The sequence below is a fragment of the Lathamus discolor genome, chromosome W (assembly GCF_037157495.1).
Source record: "Lathamus discolor isolate bLatDis1 chromosome W, bLatDis1.hap1, whole genome shotgun sequence".
NCBI lineage: Eukaryota > Metazoa > Chordata > Aves > Psittaciformes > Psittacidae > Lathamus > Lathamus discolor.
The window spans coordinates 23,309,890-23,333,871 of record NC_088908.1 but is presented as its reverse complement, the minus strand read 5'-3'; the positions used below and the strand labels follow the sequence as shown (position 1 = coordinate 23,333,871).

The 23,982-nt window shown below is 45.7% G+C and overlaps 1 protein-coding gene across 7 annotated transcripts in view; it reads right to left on the bottom strand.

Moving 5' to 3' along the window:
• The window catches only part of LOC136004252 (zinc finger homeobox protein 3-like), a 208,134-nt gene that overhangs the window by 108,855 nt on the left and 75,297 nt on the right, over positions 1–23,982 (bottom strand). For 6 of the 7 annotated variants that reach the window (XM_065660586.1, XM_065660583.1, XM_065660584.1 and 3 more), the window contains one exon: positions 20,317–20,813. In XM_065660586.1, the coding sequence (XP_065516658.1) occupies positions 20,317–20,813 (497 nt within the window). Of the gene's footprint in view, positions 1–20,316; positions 20,814–22,521; positions 22,541–23,982 lie in introns of those variants that run through there. The other variant, XM_065660589.1, reaches the window with a different exon arrangement.

Sequence of the window (23,982 nt, the reverse complement as noted above, 5' to 3'; positions counted from 1 at the left end):
GTGAGCCAGATGCAGGGCTGGGATGCTGCTCCGAGAAACACAGCTCCAGCCTACCCCACAGCAAATATTTGCCATCAGCACAAGGACAGCCTTTTTTTCAGGAAGGCAGAGTCCCTCTCGCTAGGGCACTGGAAGCACAGTCCCAAGCCTGTGCTGTGTGTCCCATCACCATGGCACACCTTCTCCTCAGGAGGAGACACCATAGGGCTGAGCACTCCCAGGGACTGGCTCATGAACCTGCCTGCACAACGCCTGCACCAAGCAGCCCTGACTAGCTAGGACCTGCAAACATCATGGCAGTGAAACAATGGAGGGATGAGATGCCCCAGCCGTAAATTACTTCAGGGCACACATGAACTTTTTACCCCAGGTAGATTGCAGCAACTTTGCCTTAATCAAATACATTGCCATGTTCTATGAGACACCAATCCCAGATACCTCAGCTCACTGACATTCCTTACCCACAGACAAGCTGCTGGTGACGTCTTGTAGCCTGTAATAATGCATGAAGAAAGCATGAGAGAGAAATGTGTACCACTAGGAAAAAAATTACCTGGATAAACCACAGCCAATAAATTTTTCTATAAACACCAGCTAATACTGTCCCTTTGAGAGCAATGGGAAGGGACTGCGTGGGCCCCAAAGTCCTTCACACAGACTTGCTGTCTGTACATAAACAGTAACACCTCATTCTCTCTTCTACCTCATTAACTGAAATGCATTAAAACAAGTGTGCATTGGGAACAGAAAATGAGATTGTTAAACCAAGCTGATATAATCCTCATCAGCTGTGGGAAATGAGAACACATCCATTACGTTGAATCAAGTGCACCAACTGCGATTTACCAATAATGTTAAGACCCCAAGAAAGATGCTCTTCCCCCTCGACTGTATCTCTCCTGCTCCTTTCATGCCAGGCAGCTCAATCTGCTGTCTTCCGGAATGTCTGGTGTGTTACATCCAGAGCACCAGGGTTGCTTTCCCCATTCCAGCAGCCACCCTCCAAGCACAGTGCTGTGGGCCTTGGTCCAGCACTGCAGACAGTCTCCTGTCCCCAGAAGGTATCTACTCAGTAAGAAGTAGGGAACCCTCTGACTCTGCTAGAGTATGAAAGAGGAATAAAAGGCTAAAACAGAAAAGCACACACCCAGGAAATGGGACATTTCAGAATCATAATCCCAACCCGGGACATTTGCATGCAGCATGACAGTGTTTGACAATGGCAGGGTTTTCCTTGGGTGATGGAAATGCTGCTGAGGCATCCGCACTTTACCTTAATGTTACCAGCCTGCAGAACAGCACAAAGGGGAGAAAACACCACAGCACCTGTGTGTAAGACCACCAGCACTGACACCACTGTGTTGTTAGGGGTGTCCCCTAACATCCCCCCCCCCCCCCCCCCCCCCAAGGCTGGCAGTCAAATGCAGCAGGAGACTGCATCAGGGGAGTCTCAGCAAAGGAGACAAGAGCTGTCACCATACAGTAACCACTGACCTTCAGCAGCAATCAGCCAGCTCCACATGAGAATGAGCAGCTGCTCCCTTCGGGGGGGGGGGGGGGGGCAGGGCAGGGCAACCAGGATATGTCCCCACCCATATGAGCAAAACTCAGATAGTGGAGAAATGGTAATTTTTTCTTACCCCAGGGAGCTCTCACAATGGCACAGGAGTGCTGCTGCAAGAACCAGACAGACCACATTCACATCAGAAGAGGGAGCAGCTTCAGGCCCTCCAGCAGCCTTGGGGATGAACTACTGACCTCACCAGACCAGCTCAGGTTTCCAAGTTCTCTTTCCTCAGGGCCGAGCAGAGCTTTGGGATAGGGTCTCCTCTCCTGACACCTCTGCCTCACCTACGACCTTAGAGCAAGAATCTAAACAACCACTTCAAACCTCACATCTGCTATTTTAGAGGTTTCAAACCAAACGTAACTATTAAACAGCATTTCTCTCCAAGTACAATCTGTTTGGAGCACAGTCTAGACTTGGCTGTCTGGGACTCCTTCCTCAATATGAACCTCGGGGAAGTGAACAGGACATACCAGGGTCTAAACTGGCAGCTTCCCGCAGCCTGTGCAGGCATTCTGAACAGGGTCCATGAAGTCTGTCTAACCAGCATGATGTGTGCAACAGAATCACAAAGAAACAGGCATTTAAAGTGAATCTGTGTAATTAGCCTCCCCTCTGTGGAGACAGGCTTTGTTACTGCTGCCTGAAACTTCCACAGGTGATTTTCTTTGTAACCATCTTTCTCCAAGCATAAGAAGGAGAGGAGTGGGTAGGATACAATTGTAATGCCTGCTCATAAAAAGAGACAGGAATAAAGTCTAGAGGCCATTAGGCAGATGAAGAGAAATAAATGGCAGCAGGTCAGAGAACCCCAACCACCATGTAAACGTGGTGAAACCCCAACAGGTCACATGCATCAGTCCTTGTAAATTCTGTAACCATGGCAGGCCTGCACAAGGGACGGGATATAATTCAGATTTTTACATTTCCCCCAATTAGATCAGAGCATCCTGGTCACTCTCCTCACTTGCAAGCCTGAGCTAACAAGGATGTAGTCAACTGCTTTGACTCAAACAGCCATGCAACAAGACAGCAATGGTGTTTCTACCTGAGCCACTGCAGCCTATTCTGCTGGGCAGAAAAATTCTGAGCTAATGCTTAGGACAAAGAGAAAACCAGGATCATGGGATTAACTGCACTCTGCTGATCAATGGCCAAATAGAGGTACATCCTCAAATCCACCTCCCTGCTTTATACACAGAAAAAGAGAGGGGAGGAAGGAATCAAGGCATTAATTTCTGGTGTCGGGAAAAAAGTAATGTAATGATAGAGCTGTACAGCAACTCCAGCATAAATCCAACCAGTACCTAAGCAAGCATTTGTATTGCAAGTCAATCCCAGCAGCTTTTCCATATTGTGCCACAACATCCAGACTTAATTTTTCACAGCTCATGGCAACAGGAAGGGTTCAAAATCAGGTAGTGGAAAGGCAGTTTTTGAGAATGATGATCAGCAGTGTGAAAAATCAACTGCCTCCAAAACCAGCTTATTATCTTCACTCTGCACAGACACGCCTAGTCCTTGACAAAGCCATGTGAGCTGGAACCTGCTCTTCCTCACAAATCACCAGCATACTGGATTACTGCATCCCAGCAGCGCTCCTGGGAGGTAGTAAGGGGCAAACTGGTATCCCAAAGCTTTGAAGTAAATATTCACCTACCATCTTAAATGCTGCCACTGTGGTACTGCCAGGCCAGTAGGCCCAGAGCTCCCTGTTCCGCTCAGGCGGCGGTGCCATGTGCCCCAGCAGCGTCACAGCTCACACTCTGCCCACTGCTCTGCAGTATGGGGAACAGTCTTTGGCAGAGAGGCAAAGTAACCCAGAGACAAGTACCTTCAAACTGCTGCAATAGGGTTTGCCAGAGCTTGCCCAACCGTACCCAAAGGTACAACTTTCAGAGAACCTGTTGCACAAGTGTAATGTATTGCTTAATTTGCAGAACTTGACTGCACGCATTACAGTGCAAAGCCAGAAGTTTTAGGACTGGCAAGCAGGACCAAAAGAACATTATGGTATTAGGTTATGTATTATGCATACATTACATATTGTAATTTAATGAATTCCCTAAGAGACTGCAAATATAGAACCTCCTATGCTGCTTCCACAGTAAATTTGGGGACTTTAACTGTTGCAAAATTTTATTCAGAAAAAGCTCAGTTATCTCAGGAGAGAGGATGACAAAGTGCCTTGCAGCCTAGTTGCACTAGCACAGCCAAATAGAAATCAGCTGTTCACACCACATCACACGGAACAGGTAGGGGAAAGCACCTTATGGCTTGGAAATGAACCAATTGCTAGAGATGAATAGCCATCCATTATTTAATAAGCTTGTCATCAGAGAGCCTGCAGCTGCACTGTAGTTACCTGGCCAGGACTGTTACCCATGATGCTGAAAGCCCAACCAGGAAAAGGAATCACGATCAAAAGCTGTAGTGAGGAGTGACGTGAGTACCCAGACTGAGCCTTCCTGTAGACATGCGGCCGTGCAGGTCTCTGGCTGCAGTAAATGCCTGAGCCTGGCACTTGTATTGGAGGGAGCCAGTGACACTGCTTGTGTGTGGTGTGAGCGAATAAATGATCTGCTCAGGCAGGTGGTTGAACTGAGGGAGGAGGTAGAAAGGTTGAGAGCCATCAGAGAATGTGAAAGTGAAATAGATTGGTGGAGCCACACCCTAAGGCAAGGGCAGAGGGAAGTGGTTGAACAAGTGGTGGATCCCCTTCCCTCCTACCATCAGATAGAAGGAGTGAACTTAAGGGACAAGGAGGTATGGAGGGAGGTCCCTCCTCAGAAAGGTAAGTGAAAACCCTCTCAATCCCTTCCTTCCTCCCAGTTACCCTTGAATAACAGGTATGAAGTCTTGGAATTACATGGCCAGGTAAATGGAGATGGAGGGGTAGACCTATCTAGTGAGTCACCTAGGGCTTGTCACTCACCCTCATGCCTTGGAACTTCTTCAACCAAGAAGAAAAGAAGAGTAATTGTGGTGGGTGACTCCCTTCTGAGGGGAACAGAAGGGCCCATTTGTCGACCAGATCCATCACACAGGGAAGTCTGCTGCCTACCTGGGGCTCAGATTAGAGATGTTAAAAGGAAACTCTCTGATCTGGTGCAGCCCTCTGACTACTATCCGCTGCTGGTTTTTCAGGTTGGCAGTGATGAAATTATTACAAGGAGGGCAAGGGCAATGAAGAGAGACTTCAGGGCCCTGGGACGGTTGGTTAGAGGGTCTGGAGTGCAAGTGGTGTTTGCCTCCATACCTGTTACAAGCAAGGGTGAAGAGATACATAGAAAGAGTCTGCAGATTAATATATGGCTACGTGACTGGTGCCAAAGGCAGGGTTTTGGCTTTTTTAATCATGGGCTGCTATATGAGACACCTGATTTGTTGGTGGCAGGTGGGATACACCAGTCCCAGAGGGGGAAAAGGCTTTTGGGGCAGGAGTTAGCAGGGCTCATTGACAGGGCTTTAAACTAGATATGAAGGGGGAAGGGGAGATAACTGGGCCTGTTGGGGACAAGCCCAAGAGAAACATGCTAGGGCTTGAAGGATGGCGTACTAAGGAGGACTCTCGATCTATTGCTTCATTTGAGAGAAAGGATAGTTGTTTAGACCCTGTCCCGCAGGGGAAAAAGGGTATCAGGGCCAGAGTCAACAGAGCTCACTCACAGAGCTTTAGGTTAGACTCAAAGTGCAAGGGGGTTGTAGCTGGGTTTGAACTAGTGGGGCATTGTTCTAGTATTAATGAAGACCAAAAGGCCTCCTGCCTCCCAAGGGTGCCACTAGCGTGCTCTGCTCGCTCCCTGAAATGCTTGTACACCAATGCACGCAGCATGGGGAATAAACAGGAGGAGTTAGAAGTCTGTGTGCGGTCTAAAGGTTATGATCTGGTGGCAATTACAGAGACATGGTGGGACAGCTCACATAACTGGAATGTGGTCATGGATGGCTATGTCCTTTTTAGGAAAGATAGGTCAGCAAAGCGAGGTGGTGGAGTTGCTCTTTATGTGAGAGAGCGACTAGAATGTATTGAGTTCTGTCCATGGGGCAGATGAGGATCAAGTGGAAAGTCTGTGGGTACGAATTAAGGGACTGGCTGGTACAGGTGATACAGTTGTGGGGGTCTATTACAGACCTCCTGATCAGGACGAAGGAGTTGATGAGGCTTTCTACAGGCAGCTGAAAGCAGCCTCACGACTACATGCCTTGGTCCTCATGGGGGATTTTAACTACCCCGATATTTGCTGGAAGACTCACACAACCAATCATTCACAGTCTAGGAGGTTCCTCCAGTGCATTGATGATAACTTCTTAATGCAAATGGTGGACAAACCAACTAGGAGAGGAATGCTGCTGGATCTAGTACTCACCAACAAGGAGGGTCTGGTTGAAGTGCTGATGGTCAATGGCAGCCTTGGCTGCAGTGACCATGAGATGGTGGAGTTTAGGATCCTGTGTGGGAGGAATAGAATACCTAGCAAGGCCACAATTCTGGATTTCCGAAGGGCCAACTTTGGCCTCTTCAATCAATTGCTAAGGGAAGTTTCATGGGAAAAGGTATTAGGTGGTAAAGGGGCTCAAGATAGTTGGTCAGCATTTAAGGACCACTTCTTCCAAGCTCAGGATCAGAGTGTTCCAATGGGTAGGAAATCAAGTAAGGGATCTAGGAGACCAGCATGGTTAAACAAGGAATTGCTGGGCAAACTCATGTGGAAAAAGAGAATCTACGGATTATGGAAGGAGAGGCTGACCACTTGGGAGGAATATAGGACAGTTGTTAGAGGATGTAGGGAGGCAATTAGGACAGCTAAGGCCTCCTTGGAACTTAATCTTGCAAGTCGGGTTAAGGATAATAGAAAGGGCATTTTCAAATACATAGCAGATAAAACTAACACAAGAGGCAATATAGGCCCACTGTTGAACGAGGTGGGTGCCCTGGAGACAGAGGATTTAAAGAAGGCAGAGGTGCTGAATGCCTTCTTTGCCTCCGTCTTTATTCCTGTAGACTCTCCCTGGAGGCCCAAGATTCCTGTAGCCCCAGAAGGAGTCAGGACAAAGGAGGAGTTTCCTTTGGTAGATGAGGATTGGGTTAGGGATCAGCTATGCAATCTGGACATCTGTAAATCGATTGGTCCGGATGGAATACACCCGCGGGTGCTGAGGGAGCTGGCGGAGGTCATTGCTCAGCCACTCTCCATCATCTTTGGTAAGTCGTGGGAAACAGGAGAGGTGCCTGAGGATTGGAGGATGGCAAGTGTCATGCCAGTCTATAAGAAGGGCAAGAAAGAGGACCTGGGTAATTATAGACCGGTCAGCCTTACCTCCATCCCTGGAAAGGTGATGGAACAACTTATTCTTGACACCATGTCTAGACATATCAAGGATGAGGGGGTCATTAAGAGCAGCCAACATGATTTTACCAAGGGGAAGTCATGTTTAACCAACCTTATAGCCTTCTATGAGGAAGTAACTAGGTGGATGGATGATGGTAGAGCAGTAGATGTGTTTTTTCTTGATTTCAGTAGGGCATTTGATACTGTCTCCCACAGCATCCTCATAGATAAGCTAAGGAAGTGTGGGCTTGATGATCAGGTAGTGAGGTGGATCAAGAGCTGGTTGAAGGGAAGAAGGCAGAGAGTTGTGGTCAATGGGGCAGCATCTAGCTGGAGGTCTGTGACTAGTGGAGTTCCTCAGGGGTCAGTGCTGGGACCAGCGCTGTTTAATATTTTCATCAATGACCTGGATGAGGGAACTGAGTGTACCCTCAGCAAGTTTGCTGACGATACTAAACTGGGAGGAGTGGCTGACACACCAGAAGGCTGTGCTGCCATTCAGCGAGACCTGGATAGGCTGGAGAGTTGGGCGGGGAGAAATTTGATGAAATTCAGCAAGGGCAAGTGTAGAGTCTTGCATCTGGGGAAGAACAACCCCATGTACCAGTACAGGTTGGGGGTTGACCTGCTGGAAAGTAGCGAAGGGGAAAGGGACCTGGGGGTCCTGGTGGATAGGAGGATGACCATGAGCCAGCAATGTGCTCTTGTGGCCAAGAAGGCAAATGGCATCTTAGGGTGCATTAGAAAGGGTGTGGTTAGTAGGTCAAGAGAGGTTCTCCTCCCCCTCTATTCTGCCTTGGTGAGGCCGCATCTGGAATATTGTGTCCAGTTCTGGGCCCCTCAGTTCAAGAAGGACAGGGAATTGCTTGAAAGAGTCCAGTGCAGAGCCACAAAGATGATTAAGGGAGTGGAGCATCTCCCTTATGAGGAGAGGCTGAGGGAGCTGGGTCTCTTTAGCTTGGAGAAGAGGAGACTGAGGGGTGACCTCATCAATGTTTACAAATATGTAAAGGGTGAGTGTCAGGATGATGGAGCTAGGTTTTTTTCAGTGATGTCCAGTGATAGGACAAGGGGCAATGGGTGTAAACTGGAGCATAGGAGGTTCCATGTGAACATCAGGAAAAACTTTTTTACTGTGAGAGTGACAGAGCACTGGAACAGGTTGCCCAGGGGGGTTGTGGAGTCTCCTGCATTGGAGATACTCAAGGCCTGCCTGGACAAGTTCCTGTGTGATGTACTCTAGGTTACACTGTTCTTGCAGGGGGGTTGGGCTAGATGATCTTTTGAGGTCCCTTCCAACCCTTGGGATTCTGTGATTCTGTGATTCTGTGAATGAAGAGCATTTCCTAGGTCTTCGAGGCATACTACCCAAATTGAAACATGACCACTCAGATGGGAGCACAGGATCATCAGACAGGGGAATCCCTTGAGCACAGGTCTTCAGCCAACACCGGCAAGCAGGGCTTACAAGCCCTACACTGCAACTCCTCTCACCAGCTTCAGAGCCTTGTACAGAACAATCCCTGCCATCTCCTCTCCCAACTTGCTCCAGCACTCCTACAACCAGGCCTCTTCCAGTCCTACCCACTTGTCCTCAACTATGTGCATTAGGTGCCTGCAGGAACATTGGGATAAGACCCCAACAAACTGGCCCATTACCTGTCCCTGGCTAATCTCATTTCAGCTGTCCTGATTGGAGCTCCCCATCACTGCTAAACCTGCAGGCAGGAGAGTAAGAACACACACACTTCTATGCCAACCTGTGCTCACGGTAGCTGATCACCTGGAAAATAATGCAGGTCTTTCGGATCCAGACCAGCATCTCTGACACACATTCACCCTCGACACTCTCCTCTGAGAGCAGTGACCTCCCACATCAGCAGGTCCCCAACATCTTACACCACCACAGCAAGGTTCGATAGAGCTTCTGCCAATGACCCTATGTCAGAGTGACGACCACAACCACCTTATCCTCACCCTGAAAGTCTGTACAAGCACCACTTGAAATGGAAGAAATCCTGCTTTGAAATTTACATATTCATCCACATGTTCCAAAATTACTGGGATAAAAAAAAATTAACCATAAACACAGAAAAAACTGGCATCATGCATGGGGAAAGGTTGTACAAGATTCACACTGATGCCTCATCAAAGTGACAACACGTTATTGTAAGAGAACAGCTTAAGTCTGGGGCAGCTTTGCAAGACCTTTCTTGGAAAAAAAAAAAAAAAAAAAGCCCATACATCTTGGTAAACCAGAACCAGAGCAAAAACAAGACTAAAGTACCTGCAGTTGCTCCTTACAAGGGACTGCTGCAGAAGCTGCGAGAAAATGTCACTTTCTGTTGATTAGGATAAAAGCTTGTCAAGGTGATTTTTGGTTGTTTGGTTATTTTCCTTGGGGTTTAGTTGGTTGGTTGGGGTATTTTACCCATTCCCACAAATATTTTGAACTCTAAATCCTGCTTGACAGAGAGCTTTTAGCTGCACAGTTTGGATAACCCCTAGCTCCTGCTGTGGCCATCACTTGTTCCTGTGCCAGTTGTAGTCTCTCTCATTTGTTATTCAAGTTGCTTTTACAGGGTGGTTTCTTCACTTAGCCGTTGGTTGCACATGGCTCAGTACTTAGTGGAAAACTGTTGAAAGAAGAATCTAAGCAACTGAAGTCCATAAATAAAACATACAGAAAGCAGTGCCATATATTCTCAATAGTTTTCATTTCAACTCTTTCAAAAAGCAGTACAGAGAAAGTGTAAATTTTGTGATCCTATACTAATGTACTTCATTATTAAATACCTAAAGGAAGGTGAAAGCCTACTTTAATGCCAGAGTGTTGTGATAGAGCAATCTGTCACTCAGAGAAACATGCAGTCCCAAGACAGAGGTTTCTGAAAGGGTTAAATGGATAGTGTATTTTGTATTAAAATACTTGGCAATCCCAACAGAATGTGAAGGTAGAACCAAATCATAGGGGTTCATTCCTCCTGTAATTGGTTGTACTGTGAAAAACAGTTTTGTGGAGGACCAAAGCGCTGCTTGAATTTCTTTCAGCCTGAAAGAAGGCAGAGCACAAGCACAGAGCTGTGAGAGGTGATGCTGGGGCCAGGGAGCTAAGCCAGGCACATGGGCCAACACCTAAACCCCTCAATTCACATCCATAATGTGGGCAGGTCAGGGTGTAGCACACACAATTTCTCCAGCTATGGGTTCATCAAGGTTCAAAGTTCAACCCAGATTTAAGCACACTCTAGTCCTCAGAACTGCTTCAGTTCATAAGCTCATCTTTTATTATGAGTTTATCCGAGACTAGAGGATGCCAGATTTATTAAAATTAAAAGTTTCAAAGTCCAGCATTAAAAACAACTTTGTGGAGAGACTTAAGCAAAGCTGCCATTGGAATTTTAGCTTAAGGCCTTGTAGGAAATCAGCTAAAAGTTCGTTATACTCTAGAATTTAAACAGGGTCCTGGCACAACTCATGTTACTCATGAGTGTAATTCAGAGCTCTGATGCTGCATCTATAGTTCAAAAGATAAACTTGCAAAAATAAACCTAAAACACACAGAAGGCAGTCAGTGAATAAATCAAAGGTTAATACAGCTCTAAATCCTCTGTAACAAGCACAACAGACTATTTGTGGGCATCTTCATCCTAAGAACTTCAAAAGGCAGAGACTGAAGGAAGTTTTTGATAAAAATCAAACCCCAAACATGTTTTGTTTTGCCCATGTTCAATCACTTGGGTATTTGAAAGCTGAATCACAGCATCTACTTGCAGCTCCGGCTACATCAAGCTGGGCTCCCTCCACCACCACAAAGTCTGGACGCTGAGGCTGGGCCCCGCAGGTGACAGTGTCACCATGTCCTGGTGGCAGCTGGGGCTTACTGCCATCCTCTGTGTGACAGAAGACCTCTACCAACAGCTGTAGAAGGATGCACAATGCAGAGAGTTGTCCAAACTTCTTGTAGGCTGATTAAAACCCATTGAGAAAAATAAATAAAAAAACCCCAAAACTTTCCCCTTTAGTCTCTCAGATTTTGGAGCAAAAAGACAAGAACTCCTTTTATTTGCTTCTCATTGATACCATTAATTTTAAGCCTTTTTTTCTTTTTAAAGCTTGAAACTCCAAGATACTTATTTAAAACCCTTTACCTGGCAAAACATAGAGCTTTCCTATACTGAAGTCCTACAGGAAACATCTACTGTCAGACAAGCAATGGGATGAGGTGACTCATAGCCCTACCTTGCTGCAGAATGACGGCATACTTAACAATCCAAAAAGGAATAGAAACCAGATTTTAAAAAGACAGCAATTTCCACTAGCAGGGAAATATGCAAAAGAAAAGAGGGTACATCTAGAATAATCCTTTCCTAGTACATAACCAAAACTTCCAGCTACCAGCTATTTGAGAGTTTCCTGAGATGGAGCTTGCATCCCAACAACCACCTAATGTGCACTGATGTGCCAGCTCCTCATCTATCCATCCTGCTCCTTTTTCAGTCTATCTGCACATCCACTTTCTGCAACATCCCATGGCAATAAGATTCACAGGTAAATGATATGCTGTACAAAAAAAGAGATGATGGAGCTAGGCTTTTTTCAGTGATATCCAGTGATAGGACAAGGGGCAATGGGTGTAAACTGGAGCATAGGAAGTTCCACGTTAACATCAGGAAGAACTTCTTTACTGTAAGAGTGACAGAGCACTGGAACAGGTTGCCCAGGGGGGTTGTGGAGTCTCCTACACTGGAGATATTCAAGGCCCGCCTGGACAAGTTCCTGTGTGATGTACTGTAGGTTACCCTGCTCTTGCAGGGGCGTTGGACTAGATGATCTTTTGAGGTCCCTTCCAACCCTTGGGATTCTGTGATTCTGTGATTCTGTGAGCGAATGCTGCCTATTCACCTCCTCTGCTCCATTCTGGATTTGTGTAGAGCTAACTCCAAAGTCTGTCATCTTCATACAAGTTACTCCAGCTAGCTCCCATCTCTGCCACTTTCTCTGGGCCTCTTCTAAGTTTTTTTTTAATCCTTCCTAAAATGAGCTAAATTGAACACAATATTCAACATTCAGGCAAATCAAGGATTTACACAGTTCCCATGTTTTATCCTGCTTGTCACTGATCATTGAGTTAATGATTTCAAAGAGATTAGGAATGATTCCACATCTCCCTTGCAAGAAGAGCAATTTTAAACCCTCTTTTATTTCATCTTCCCCCTCTTTTTTTTTTATTTGCATGATATGGAGAGCAGGGAGAGAAGCCTAGACATCCCCATCAGGGCTGTCTGCCCTCCATTCCTCCAATATTCTGTGACACCAAGTTTCATATATCAATCTCCTGTGAAGGCACTTAGTGTTATAAAGTTCTGCAACTGTCATCCAGCTTTACATTTAAGCAGTCTACATATTTTTACTTTATAGCAATTTTTATTCCAGCTTGCTCCATTTCTTATCGCTTATAAACAAAAAATAAACCAAAATCCAATGCATATTTCTAATATTTTTTTTTTCTCCATTGTGAAAAGTTAGTTTTTATTTTAACTTTCTCATCCTTCACCTCTCTATCAACTCATGGACCTCTTCTGCCCCAGTGACAATAACCACATATTTGCTTAAGAATCCTGGCAAAGATGCTGGGAAGCCTACTGCCTGCATGAACCTGCCTGTGGGCTGGCTGATAGCTTCAAGTAACTAGCAGTGCCAGAAAACCTTCTCTTCCCCAAGTCTGTCTTTCCCCCTTTCTAATCCATATGTCTACCAAGACTCTTCCTATTACAGTTTCTACCAATTTGCTGACTTACTGCTTTGCAGTTTCAGGCACACATTACTGCCAGGAGTCCGCAGAGCTCTTTAGTGGAGTCCTGGTAACCCCAGTAAATTCTGCCCTCACTGGTACTGCTGTCTGAAACCATAGAATCATAGAATAGAATAGTTAGGGTTGGAAAGGACCTCAAGATCATCTAGTTCCAACCCCCCTGCCATGGGCAGGGACACCTCACACTAAACCATCCCACACAAGGCTTCATCCAACCTGGCCTTGAACACCGCCAGTGATGGAGCACTCACAACCTCCCTGGGCAACCCATTCCAGTGTCTCACCACCCTAACAGGAAAGAATTTCCTCCTTATATCCAATCTAAACTTCCCCTGTTTAAGTTTTAACCCATTACCCCTTGTCCTGTCACTACAGTCCCTGACGAAGAGTCCCTCACCAGCATCCCTACCTGGCATCCTTATAGGCCCCCTTCAGATACTGGAAGGCTGCTATGAGGTCTCCATGCAGCCTTCTATTCTCCAGGCTGAACAGCCCCAACTTTCCCAGCCTATCTTCATACAGGAGGTGCTCCAGTCCCCTGATCATCCTTGTGGCCCTCCTCTGGACTTGTTCCAACAGTTCCATGTCCTTTTTATGTTGAGGACACCAGAACTGCACACAATACTCCAGGTGAGGTCTCACAAGAGCAGAGTAGAGGGGCAGGATCACCTCCTTCGACCTGCTGGTCACACTCCTTTTGATACAGCCCAGGATACGGTTGGCTTTCTGGGCTGTGAGCGCACACTGCCGGCTCATGTTCATTTTCTCATCGACCAGCACCCCCAAGTCCTTCTCTGCAGGGCCGCTCTGAAACTTTTCTTTGCCCAATCTGTAGCTGTGCTTGGGATTGCTCCGACCCAGGTGTAGGACCTTGCACTTGTCATGGTTGAACTTCATAAGGCTAGCTGATGCCCACCTCACAAGCGTGTCAAGGTCCCTCTGGATGGCATTCCTTCCCTCCAGCATATCAACCGAACCACACAGCTTGGTGTCATCGGCAAAATTGCTGAGAGTGCACTCAATCCCACTGTCTATGTCAGCGATGAAGATGTTTAACAAGACCGGTCCCAACACCGATCCCTGAGGGACACCACTCGTTACTGGTCGCCAGCCGGATGTTCAGCCATTGACCACAACTCTTTGTGTGCGGCCATCCAGCCAGTTCTTTATCCACCGAGTGGTCCATCCATCAAATTGATATCTCTCTAATTTAGGGACAAGGATGTCATGTGGGACAGTGTCAAATGATTTGCACAAGTCCAGGTAGATGACATCAACTGCTTTACCCTTATCCATCAATTCTGTAGCCCCATCATAGAAGGCCACCAAATTGGTCAGGCAGTATTTCCCCTTAGTGAAGCCTTGCTGGCTGTCACCAACCACCTTGTTGTTTTTCATGTGCCTTAGCATGCCTTCCAGGAGAATGTGCTCCAAGATTTTACCAGGCACAGAGCTGAGACTGACTGGTCTGTAATTCCCCGGGTCTTCCATTTTCCCCTTCTTGAAAATGGGGGTTATATTTCCCTTTTTCCAGTCGTCGGGAACTTCACCTGACTGCCACGATTTTTCAAATATGATGGCCAGTGGCTTAGCAACTTCATTTGCCAGCTCCTTCAGGACCCGCGGATGGATTTCATAAGGTCCCATGAACTTGTGCACGTTCAGATTTTTAAGATGGTCTCGAACCAGATCCTCTCCTACAGTGGGAGGTTAATCTCTTGTATGTATCCTATGTTAAGAGGATTTCTTCAGTTCTTCTATGGAACACTGGTGAGAAGAATTCAGTCCTCCTTCCCCTTACTACCCCCCCCCCCCCTTTGTGGTACTTCTTCCCTTTTCCTTTTTCTACCTACTCTTGAAATACTTTCCTATTTAATCATTTTGGACTTTCTGTGAACTTTGGCAGAGTTCCCCCCTGCTCTGTTTTCAACTTTTTCTCATGGGTAGTATATACTTAATATAATCAGCTACTGTTTTTAAGTAAATCCTCTGTGACCTGCACACATCAACACCCTTTTAATTTCTCTAATAGTAGCTCATCCATTTTCATGCAGTTTTAACTTCAAAGCTAGACAGTATTATGGCAACTACATCTCATGCAATACTCCAAGCATCATTTAGTATTAAGACTTCACAGGGATTTTCCAACAAGTTTCTTCAGGTTGACACTTTGAGCCTCTAAAAGTTCAGTCACTGCATCCCATGCTATCACACAGTGCTGTACTATTTGCAGAGTGGTAGCTAAAAATGTCTCCTATTGCACTTTTTACACTGCAGGCTGTTGAATTTCCCCTTGCCCATCACAGCATCCATCCATATCTGGCAGCTGGTGATACAGCCTTGAATGCTCTTCTTAATTGTGTGATGTAAATCATTGCTGGGGATTGTACAGTATTTTACTGGAGTCAAGTAGTTAATGCACACTGTCACCCCAACTCCTCTGTCACTCCTAAATGTTCTAGTGTCCTTGGGGTTATCTTCATTTCCACCAGCTTTCTCAATTGCTTATTTGATTAGTAGCTTCATTTAAGACCAACAGGCCCACCATAGCTCTTCAATTAACACCACACAGAACATATGCTTTTGGTTTCAGTCTTACGTAACTGTAAAGCTTGGCTCCCAAACCGCAGAGCAGCATCTTGCTGCAGTTACTCAGCCCCCTGCTCTCAAGAGACACACATACTCCTGCTGTGCCTGTGGGAGAAGGAGGGCAAGACACAGACTCCTCAGCAGAACCAAGAACTCCCACCACCTTCTGCTAGGTTTGCAGCTGCACCTCCTGTTTGCCTTCTCACAGGTCACCTTCTTTTCTTTCCAAGTCAGTGTAGATCCACAAAATTTCATTATCTCTAGTATTCTGAGTACTGACATTAAGGAGTTGTTTTCCTGCAGGCTCTACATCTCTCAGTTAACAAAGAACCTCTATTCAGGGCATCATGTAACCCAAACCCTCTCCTTCAGATTTCCTATCCCCTAAAAAAGTTAACTCAGCACTTGGAAAGACTGAAAAGGAAGACACTTAACTCATTGAATGCACTCATTTGGCAGTCTGGCCAGCAATGTGTTTCTTCAGTAGTTCTTTGTTTAAACTTCTTTTGAGTTGCAGATTTTGAACTAAAGATTTTCAGGAAGTTGTAGGAAATGTCCAAACTGGGCTCTTGCTCCAGCAGATTAATTCCTTCTGGAAATTCCACCTGTGCAATAGATGCCGGGAACTCGTGTCCGAACTCTTCCAGATATGGGGAAGGCTGCTCTGCTTCAAGTCTGGTCTTGTCTTCTGCCGTCACGAGGAAACAAGACTTAGCTTCAGTTACAGTAAACCTGCACTTGTCAAGAGTTTGCACAGTCTTTGCCTCCCTGCTTACAGCCACCAGTGTGGCTCAGCCCCAATCTCACGCTATTCATCAGGCTGTCCTAGCTAAGAGATAAAGGCTCTTCAAACCCATCATCTTGTTATAAAAACTTGCCACAGACGTGAATTTGTCTGATTAATTTTATTTACAATTGATTAGTATTGAGAGGCAATAAGCAAGCAGCGCTGGGTGCGCCAGGGAGTCTCCGCTCCACCTACGACGCACACCTATTCCCAAAGATTCTGTCTTTTTATACTCTTTTGTATCTGGTATACGTGTCCTTTCACATATTGTAAAGTGTCCTTTTATGGTATGATCCGAGTCTGCAGCCAGTCTGCTGCTAGAGGTCTTTATCTTCCTTCCTTGAAGATTGCTGAATCGAAGGTCTCAAATCTTCCTATTTTGTGACTTCTAAACAATAGGTGTCAAGCCTTGTTTACATTACCAGATATCTGCAGTTAGCATCAGGCTTAGCATCAGCATATCTATACGTCCGTGCTTGAGGTTACAACCTTGCTTAAGCATGTGTTAGTTTAAAGTTTATCTTGGTTAATACAGTTAAATGCAAAAATAAATTCAATAGTTTTCTAAGTTACTGACACGAATCACACCCACATTCCTCACAATCTACCTCAAGCCAGTACATCCACCTCAAAAATTTAAGCACACATGTTTACAATGGTACTTTTACTTTCCAGGGAGTTTCTTAGAACATAAAAGCCACCAGCCACAGGGAGGAGATAAGCACATGGTGAGAAGCTGTCGGCTGAACCCAGGACAGAGGCATAAGTGCCAAATTCCCCCAGCAAGTGCAAGATAAATGACAGGATTTACAGTTTAGCTGCAGGATTTTAGGGGGACAGTAGGGATTCAGAGAACATAAGAAGAAAGGAAGGATTACCAGACCCTACCAGTTTCTTGCCGTAAGCAAGGCCCCCACTGCAGCATCCATGCCCCCTCATCACTGACATGAAGAGGTATGATGAAAAAGCTATTTCCACATGCCTGCCACGTGCAGGATGAAGATGGCAGTAGCAGACCAGACCTCCTCCAGCACTGGAAGCATTGCAGAAGAAAACTAAGAGAGGTTCACCAGACTATGGGCTAACAGTGTCTCCAGATCGCATTTTTTGCAAGCAAGTAGCACTAATATAAGTGGCTCTTGGGCGATGCAAGCAGCCATTAACATGTGATTTAATAGGAAAATGGCAAAAAAAAAAGAGCACAGAATAAGGAGGACTACGCGATAAACCTAGTATGCACTCTCACCCAGCAGCATCTGGAAAGGATTTTCTCCAGTAGGCAGGGAAGAAGTCTATTATATCCAGTTAACTGTGCTCTAAACTGATTATGCATGTGCCAGGCTAATGGATTACATTAGTGTCCTGGGTTCAGCAGTAGCAGTTATTTTTCTTTCTCTTAGTAGCTGGTGCAGCACTGCATTTTGACTTTTGGCCTGGGAACAGAGCTGATAACACAAATGTTTTAGTCTGACCAAGGACATTCTGAGCCTCATGCTCTGCCAGGGAGGAGGGAAAGACGGGAGGAAGCAGAGACAGGACACCTGGCCCAAACTAGCCAAAGAGGTATTCCATACCACAGCACGTCATGCCCAGGATGTAACAGAGAGTTACCTGGAAGGGCTAGGGACTGCAGGGTTGGACTAGGTATCGGTCGGTGCTCAGGCGGGTGGGATGGGGCGAGTTATCAGTCGGCTGGTGGTGAGGTGTTGTATTTCTCTCCCCTTGTTATTTCCTTTATCATTATTATTATTGGTGGTAGCAGTAGTGATTTGTGTTATACCTTAGTTACTAAACTGTTCTTATCTCAACCCATGGGAGTTGCATTCTTTTTGATTCTCCTCTCCATCCCTCCGGGAGTAGGGGGAGGGCAAGAAGGGGGGGAGTGAGACAACGACTGAATGATTTATGGCTTTGTTTAAACCACAACAATTAGCAAGAGGAAAATTAACATCCAATCAATCTCAGTTTACTGCAGACCATACCAAGGCCTGATAGAACAGAAACCATTCCGCAAACTACTCCCACTGCCGCTGCATCTTTTCAGCTATCAAGAGAGACACCGCATTACAACCCCTCTGAAGACTGCAAGAATTGCACTGAAGCTTGTTTGATGCAGAAAAAAGTTTTTCCAGTGTTTTGAAACACTGATTCCAGCTATGCTGGAGTGAGACACCGTGAATCCAACCGTCCACTGTCCCCTGCTACAGGCTTTATATAGACATACTAGAAAACAAATATATGGACCATACAGCAGACTTCATGACTCTGAAATGTGTTATTCTCCATCTAGTGTTTCACAGCATTTGTGTCAGAAGCAACACAGTGCTGTAGCAGCTGAGAACTGCCCAAGCCTCTTATGAACCCAAAAACTGATAATTCCTCTTTGCCTGTCTTGAGGAAAGCATTTCAGGAATCTCTATTACAAGCATCTATGGCTGTCCCCGAGTCTGACTTTGTTTCCCCTCTCCCCTCAGAGAACTCTAAAACCCCAATTGCTTCTTCCCAGCAGACACTGTAGGTGAAGGGTCTAGATAAAGAATTTTTAAACTTCTGCAATGTATATTTTTAAGACAACAATATTATATATTAAAACTCAGAGCTTTTGAACAACTCTTTTGTACCCCAAATTGAATTCCACAGAAGAGATTCAATTCCTCAGCTGGCTTTTTAAAGTCTCACTGGGACTTTCCTGCCCCCCATGTCCAAGCTGATTTTACTCTCTCAGGTCTCCTGCACATCTAAGAACAGATGCTTCTGTGTAGACCTGACCTTTTTTAGAGCCAGTCTCTGCTGTGTTATGCTGGATCCCAGCTAATGATGGTAATAGCAGTCATCACAGCAGTCTTGGCTTCAATAGAGAGCTCAGCAGAAACTGGTTCCTCTTCTGAGCACTTCCCCATCAACTCCAGGCAGGTCCATCAACCATAGTTCAAGGCAAAATCTCTATGATGTTCCTGGCTGTCTCCTTCATCTCTGAATTTTGTGGAACTGCTCATTCCTAGGGAAAATCCAGGAGTTTTGACATCTGTGTGCACTGTGACATGGGTGGGCTACTACACAGTTCAATGTTAAGTTTTAAATTCTCATTACATAAAGAAAAATACTCAAAGAAATAATTCTGAAGTACAAAATAAAGTCTGCGTGTGTATATATATACTGATATATAAAAAATGGCACCACATTTGGGGGGAAAGCAAGAAGAAAAGTATGAGGACCTGAGAGAAATGAGGAGACAATGAGTGGGACACCATGTGTGAAGGGAATGTATGCAGTTGCTTAGATTTATGGCAATTGTCACCTGATTGTTCATACTAAAGCCATTATGGGATGATTAGAGAAAAAGGTGAAGCTTTAAGTCCAGTGAAAATCAATACAAATGTCTGGAGCAATTCTGCTGCACAAGTGAAAAGGCTACTGTATCCAGAGCTCCTCTTGGGTTACAGCCCACAGGGTTCAGGTCAGCAAGAGGAGAGGGTTGTGAGCAAGAAAAACAAGTTGGGAAAGAGAAGATGATTATAAAAAAGACACAAAATAAAGGGGGCTGGGGAAATGAAAGAAAACCAGATAGCAAAGGCCAAATACTGTAATGGATGGAAACCTGCAATGTCTCCAAATATAGTCTGTCCACACACAAGGTCTAGTACATGCATGCATATATAGGCTTCTCTTCCAGCCTTCTCCCTTTTCCAGCCTCACAAGACTTTGCTGGTCCCAGCATTAACATACACAGAGCATAAAAGCAGAGAGACAGCAGCCCTCTTCCTCCACCCCTCCTCACTCCATCCACCCAGCCTTCTCCATGCCAGGATAAATACACTTCAACAACAGCAAAAGTCTCCAAATGCTTGTGAAGAATCTCATATGGGTTAACAGATTTCCTCATGGAAGAGAGACAACAGTGTGGCAAACACTGCCTCACACGGTGTTTTCAACAGTGACTGCTGAATTTTTGTGCAAAAGTATAATTTATATGCAGTGCTAGAAGACATACAAGCCCCCATTAAAGCACCTTGACATAAACACCTGTTGGCCTAAGGCTTTAACCACCACAGCTGCTATCAGAATACAGGCTGAAGAGCTGCACTATGCAATTGAGACTGGGTCCTGCTGGAGAGATATGAGCAGCTCATCTCCAAAGAAACACAATCCACTGCAGCTCAAAATAGGTTTTCCTTTGTTCCAGCACTTGGGCAATGAAGGAAGATGAAGCAAAGCCAACCCTTACCTTATAGAGCTTCAGGCTGGTCTCATGTCTCAAGTTCACCGTGTGAAGACGCAGCTTCTCTAGACTGTTGGTGTAGTAGTCACAAGCATTGCATTTCAGATGTACTGGATTCCCAATGGCCGCACACTTCAGCCTCCACTCATTGGCCTTGCCACCCTCCTTGATATGTGCTACCAGCTGGTATTTCTGCACATGTTTGTCCATCTTACAGTGGAGTTGGAAGTTTGCCTTGAGCTGTGTGTTGTACCGGCACAATTTGCACTGGTACAAGTCCCCCATCACTGCCTTCCACTCATCTTCAGGGAAGCTACGCTCCATGTTCACATGAAGGCCCAGCATATCCAAATTATCTGTAGTGAACTTGTTGCACACAGCACACTGGAAGAGCTTCTGCGATGGGTCATTTGTTTGTGTGAAACTCTCACCCAAGTTCATTAGCTCCTCAGACACCAGCTGTCCACCACCTATCCATATGTCCAGGGGGATCTCTCCACCCACTGCATGAAGGAAAAAAGGGAGAAAGAGGTCAGAAAAGCTGAATTCTTTACTTGCCAGAAAGCAGAACACAGCAGAACATAAGCTGCTCCCAGTGCAACTCTTGCACCCACCAAACACACAGCAGGAGCCAAGCACAGCTGTCCCTTCACCTACTCCTCTGTGCTTCTGGTCAGTACCATATCTGAAGAAAAAAGCAGTCATAACCAGCGTGTGAGTCTGGGAAAGGACACAATAGCTCTTGCTACCCACCCGCTGAAGAAGTATCCAACCCTCTGCCCATGAAAGTGGCAAGAAAAACCCTACAAAGTTTCAGAGAACAAAGAATTCCTTAGTACCACGCCAAAGCCTCTGTGGCCATTTCAAGAACAGCATTAACATTCCATCCTGACTTTTTCTTGCCTACCTGGAGAAACAAGAACTGTTACTTCACACAGTGCCAGAGCACAGTCTCTGACAAATAAAAATAGTCAACAGCCACAGGTCCAAGTGATGGAAGTACTGCAGTTTGGTCACCACACTGCTGTCACAAGTGGGCAGTGTATGTCCTACTATCTTTCCTGCAGAAATGCAATACCACAATGTTCATTACAGTCCTGATCAGGATAAATTACAGCTAACAAGGCAACCTTAATGCTGAGCTTGTTAGAGGAACAGCACCTCGTTTTCATCAAGCAGATCTCATGCTCACAGAGAAGCACTGGTTGGAGAGGGTAAGTCCCATTTACATGTACCACCAGGTACCTGTATTTCCATGAAAGCAGTCAATGATCTTTTTTCTTGATTTGCTCTATCCCTCCTGCCACAGCAGAATACCCTCCATACCTGCTCACTAAATAACTGAAGAGCGGGGAACCCACCACTTGTCTGCTATGGTCCATGTCTCCTAGTCACAGAGATTTTTCCAAGCATCCCTTTTAGCATATATCCTGAAATCCTCTCTTTAAATCAGTCTCTCCTGAACACATCATTCAGTAAAAACCCTTTTTTACTGAAAAAAAAAAAAGCAGACTCTTCTGAATTATTAATATTCTACTTAAATCCAGTTTGTACTTAAGTGTAAGAATGGGAAAAATATGCTTCACTTCTAGCAAAGTTCATGGTGTGTGTACGAGTCTAACAAGCTGAGTTTGTGTCAAGTGCTTATTGACATGGGAAGGGCCTCCCTCCATAATCCTCAGCTTGATATTTGCAGCTATCAAGTGTACAATTCACAAATCACTCCCCAGGCAAGCTCATATACACTCAAAGCCTTGTCATGCACTTTAGGAGGCTTATGTTAAAATCCTCCCAACTTCTCTAATGCCAACTGCCCTGTGCTTCAGTGAAGAAATGCTGTGAGCTCCAGAAGGGAGTCTTCCAAGAACCCTACCACTGACAACACTGTAACCTTATATACTGCAAGCTGTATTACAAATGAGTGTTTACTACATCTCTTGGCAACTTAGAGCCATTGAAAATACACTAAACAGATTGTGTCCTTGACCTTCTGTCGTGGTTTAAACCCAACCACAAAACTCGTTCATTCACCCCCCCCCCCTTCTTTCCCTCACCCTGCTCCTGGAGGGACGGAGAGGAGAATCAAAAAGAATGCAACTCCCACAGGTTGAGATAAGAACAGTTTAGTAACTAAGGTATAACACAAATCACTACTGCTACCACCAATAATAACAATGGTAAAGGAAATAAGAAGAGGAAAGAATACAACACCTCAACACCAGCTGACCAATAACTCGCCCCACTCTCCCCAGCCGAGCACCGACCGATACCTCCTCCAACCCTGCAGTCCCAGCCCTTCCGGGTAACTCTCCATTACATCCTGGGCATGACGTGCTGTGGTATGGAATACTTCTTTGGTCAGTTTGGGTCAGGTGTCCTGTCTCTGCTTCCTCCTGGCCTCCCCTCCTCCCTGGCAGAGCATGAGGCTCAGAAAGTCCTTGGCCAGACCAAACATTTGAGCAGCAACTAAAAACATCGGCGTTATCAGCACTGTTCCCAGGCCAAAAAATCAAAACACAGCACTGCACTAGCTACTAAGAAGGAGGAAAATGACTGCTATTGCTGAACCCAGGACACCTTCCAAAGGTGCAAGATGGGATGCTGGGGGGGGGAGGGGAATTCTAATCACTGGAGTTTCATTTTTTAGTATCTTGTGTTGCTGTTCTTTCATATGACTTCCATGTCCTTCTGGACTAATAATAAACTGCACTATGAATAGCTGAAGGAGAGGAGAACACACATGATAAATGAACCAGTAATAACTGCACCAATGGATGGACAAGGTTATGGAGGGCAGAGTGCAGTGACGAGGAGTCAGTTCAGAGGAAAACAGGTAAAGTGGCGCATTTTTTTTCACATACTTTCTCAAAGCACTGTGCAAAGATTTTCAGCACCAGCAAACCAACATAGAGTAATTTCAGCCAGCATCTGCCACACCTGAGGAGTGGAGGGGTCTGTCCTGCACCAGCTCACACCCTAGAGCTCTGTGATGGTCAAACACACCAGGCAGCACATGCACACAGCCAGCAGCTGCTGGGGGAGGAACCGAACAGCACCTGACCCTCTATCCCCACTCTCAGTCTAATTCTTGGGCTACACTGTGTGTGGATGGGGTGTGCCCCCCCCGGTGCCAAGCACAGAACATGGTGAATGCTTGTTATCATAGAACAGAATAGAATAGAATAGAACAGAACAGAATAGAACAGAATAGTTAGGGTTGGAAAGGACCTTAAGATCATCTAGTTCCAACCCCCCTGCCATGGGCAGTGACACCTCACACTAAACCATGCCACCCAAGGCTCTGTCCAGCCTGCCCTTGAACACTGCCAGGGATGGAGCATTCACAACTTCCTTGGGCAACCCATTCAAGTGTCTCACCACCCTTAAAGAACTTTTGCCTTACATCCTATCTAAACTTCCCCTGTATAAGTTTTAACCCATTACCCCTTGTCCTATCACTACAGTCCCTATTGAAGAGTCCCTACTTGGCATCCTTATAGGCCCCCTTCAGATACTGGAAGGCTGCTCTGAGGTCTCCATGCAGCCCTTCTCTTCTCCAAGCTGAACAGCCCCAACTTTCCCAGCCTATCTTCATACAGGAGGTGCTCCAGTCCTCTGATCATCCTCGTGGCCCTCCTCTGGACTTGTTCCAACAGTTCCATGTCCTTTTTA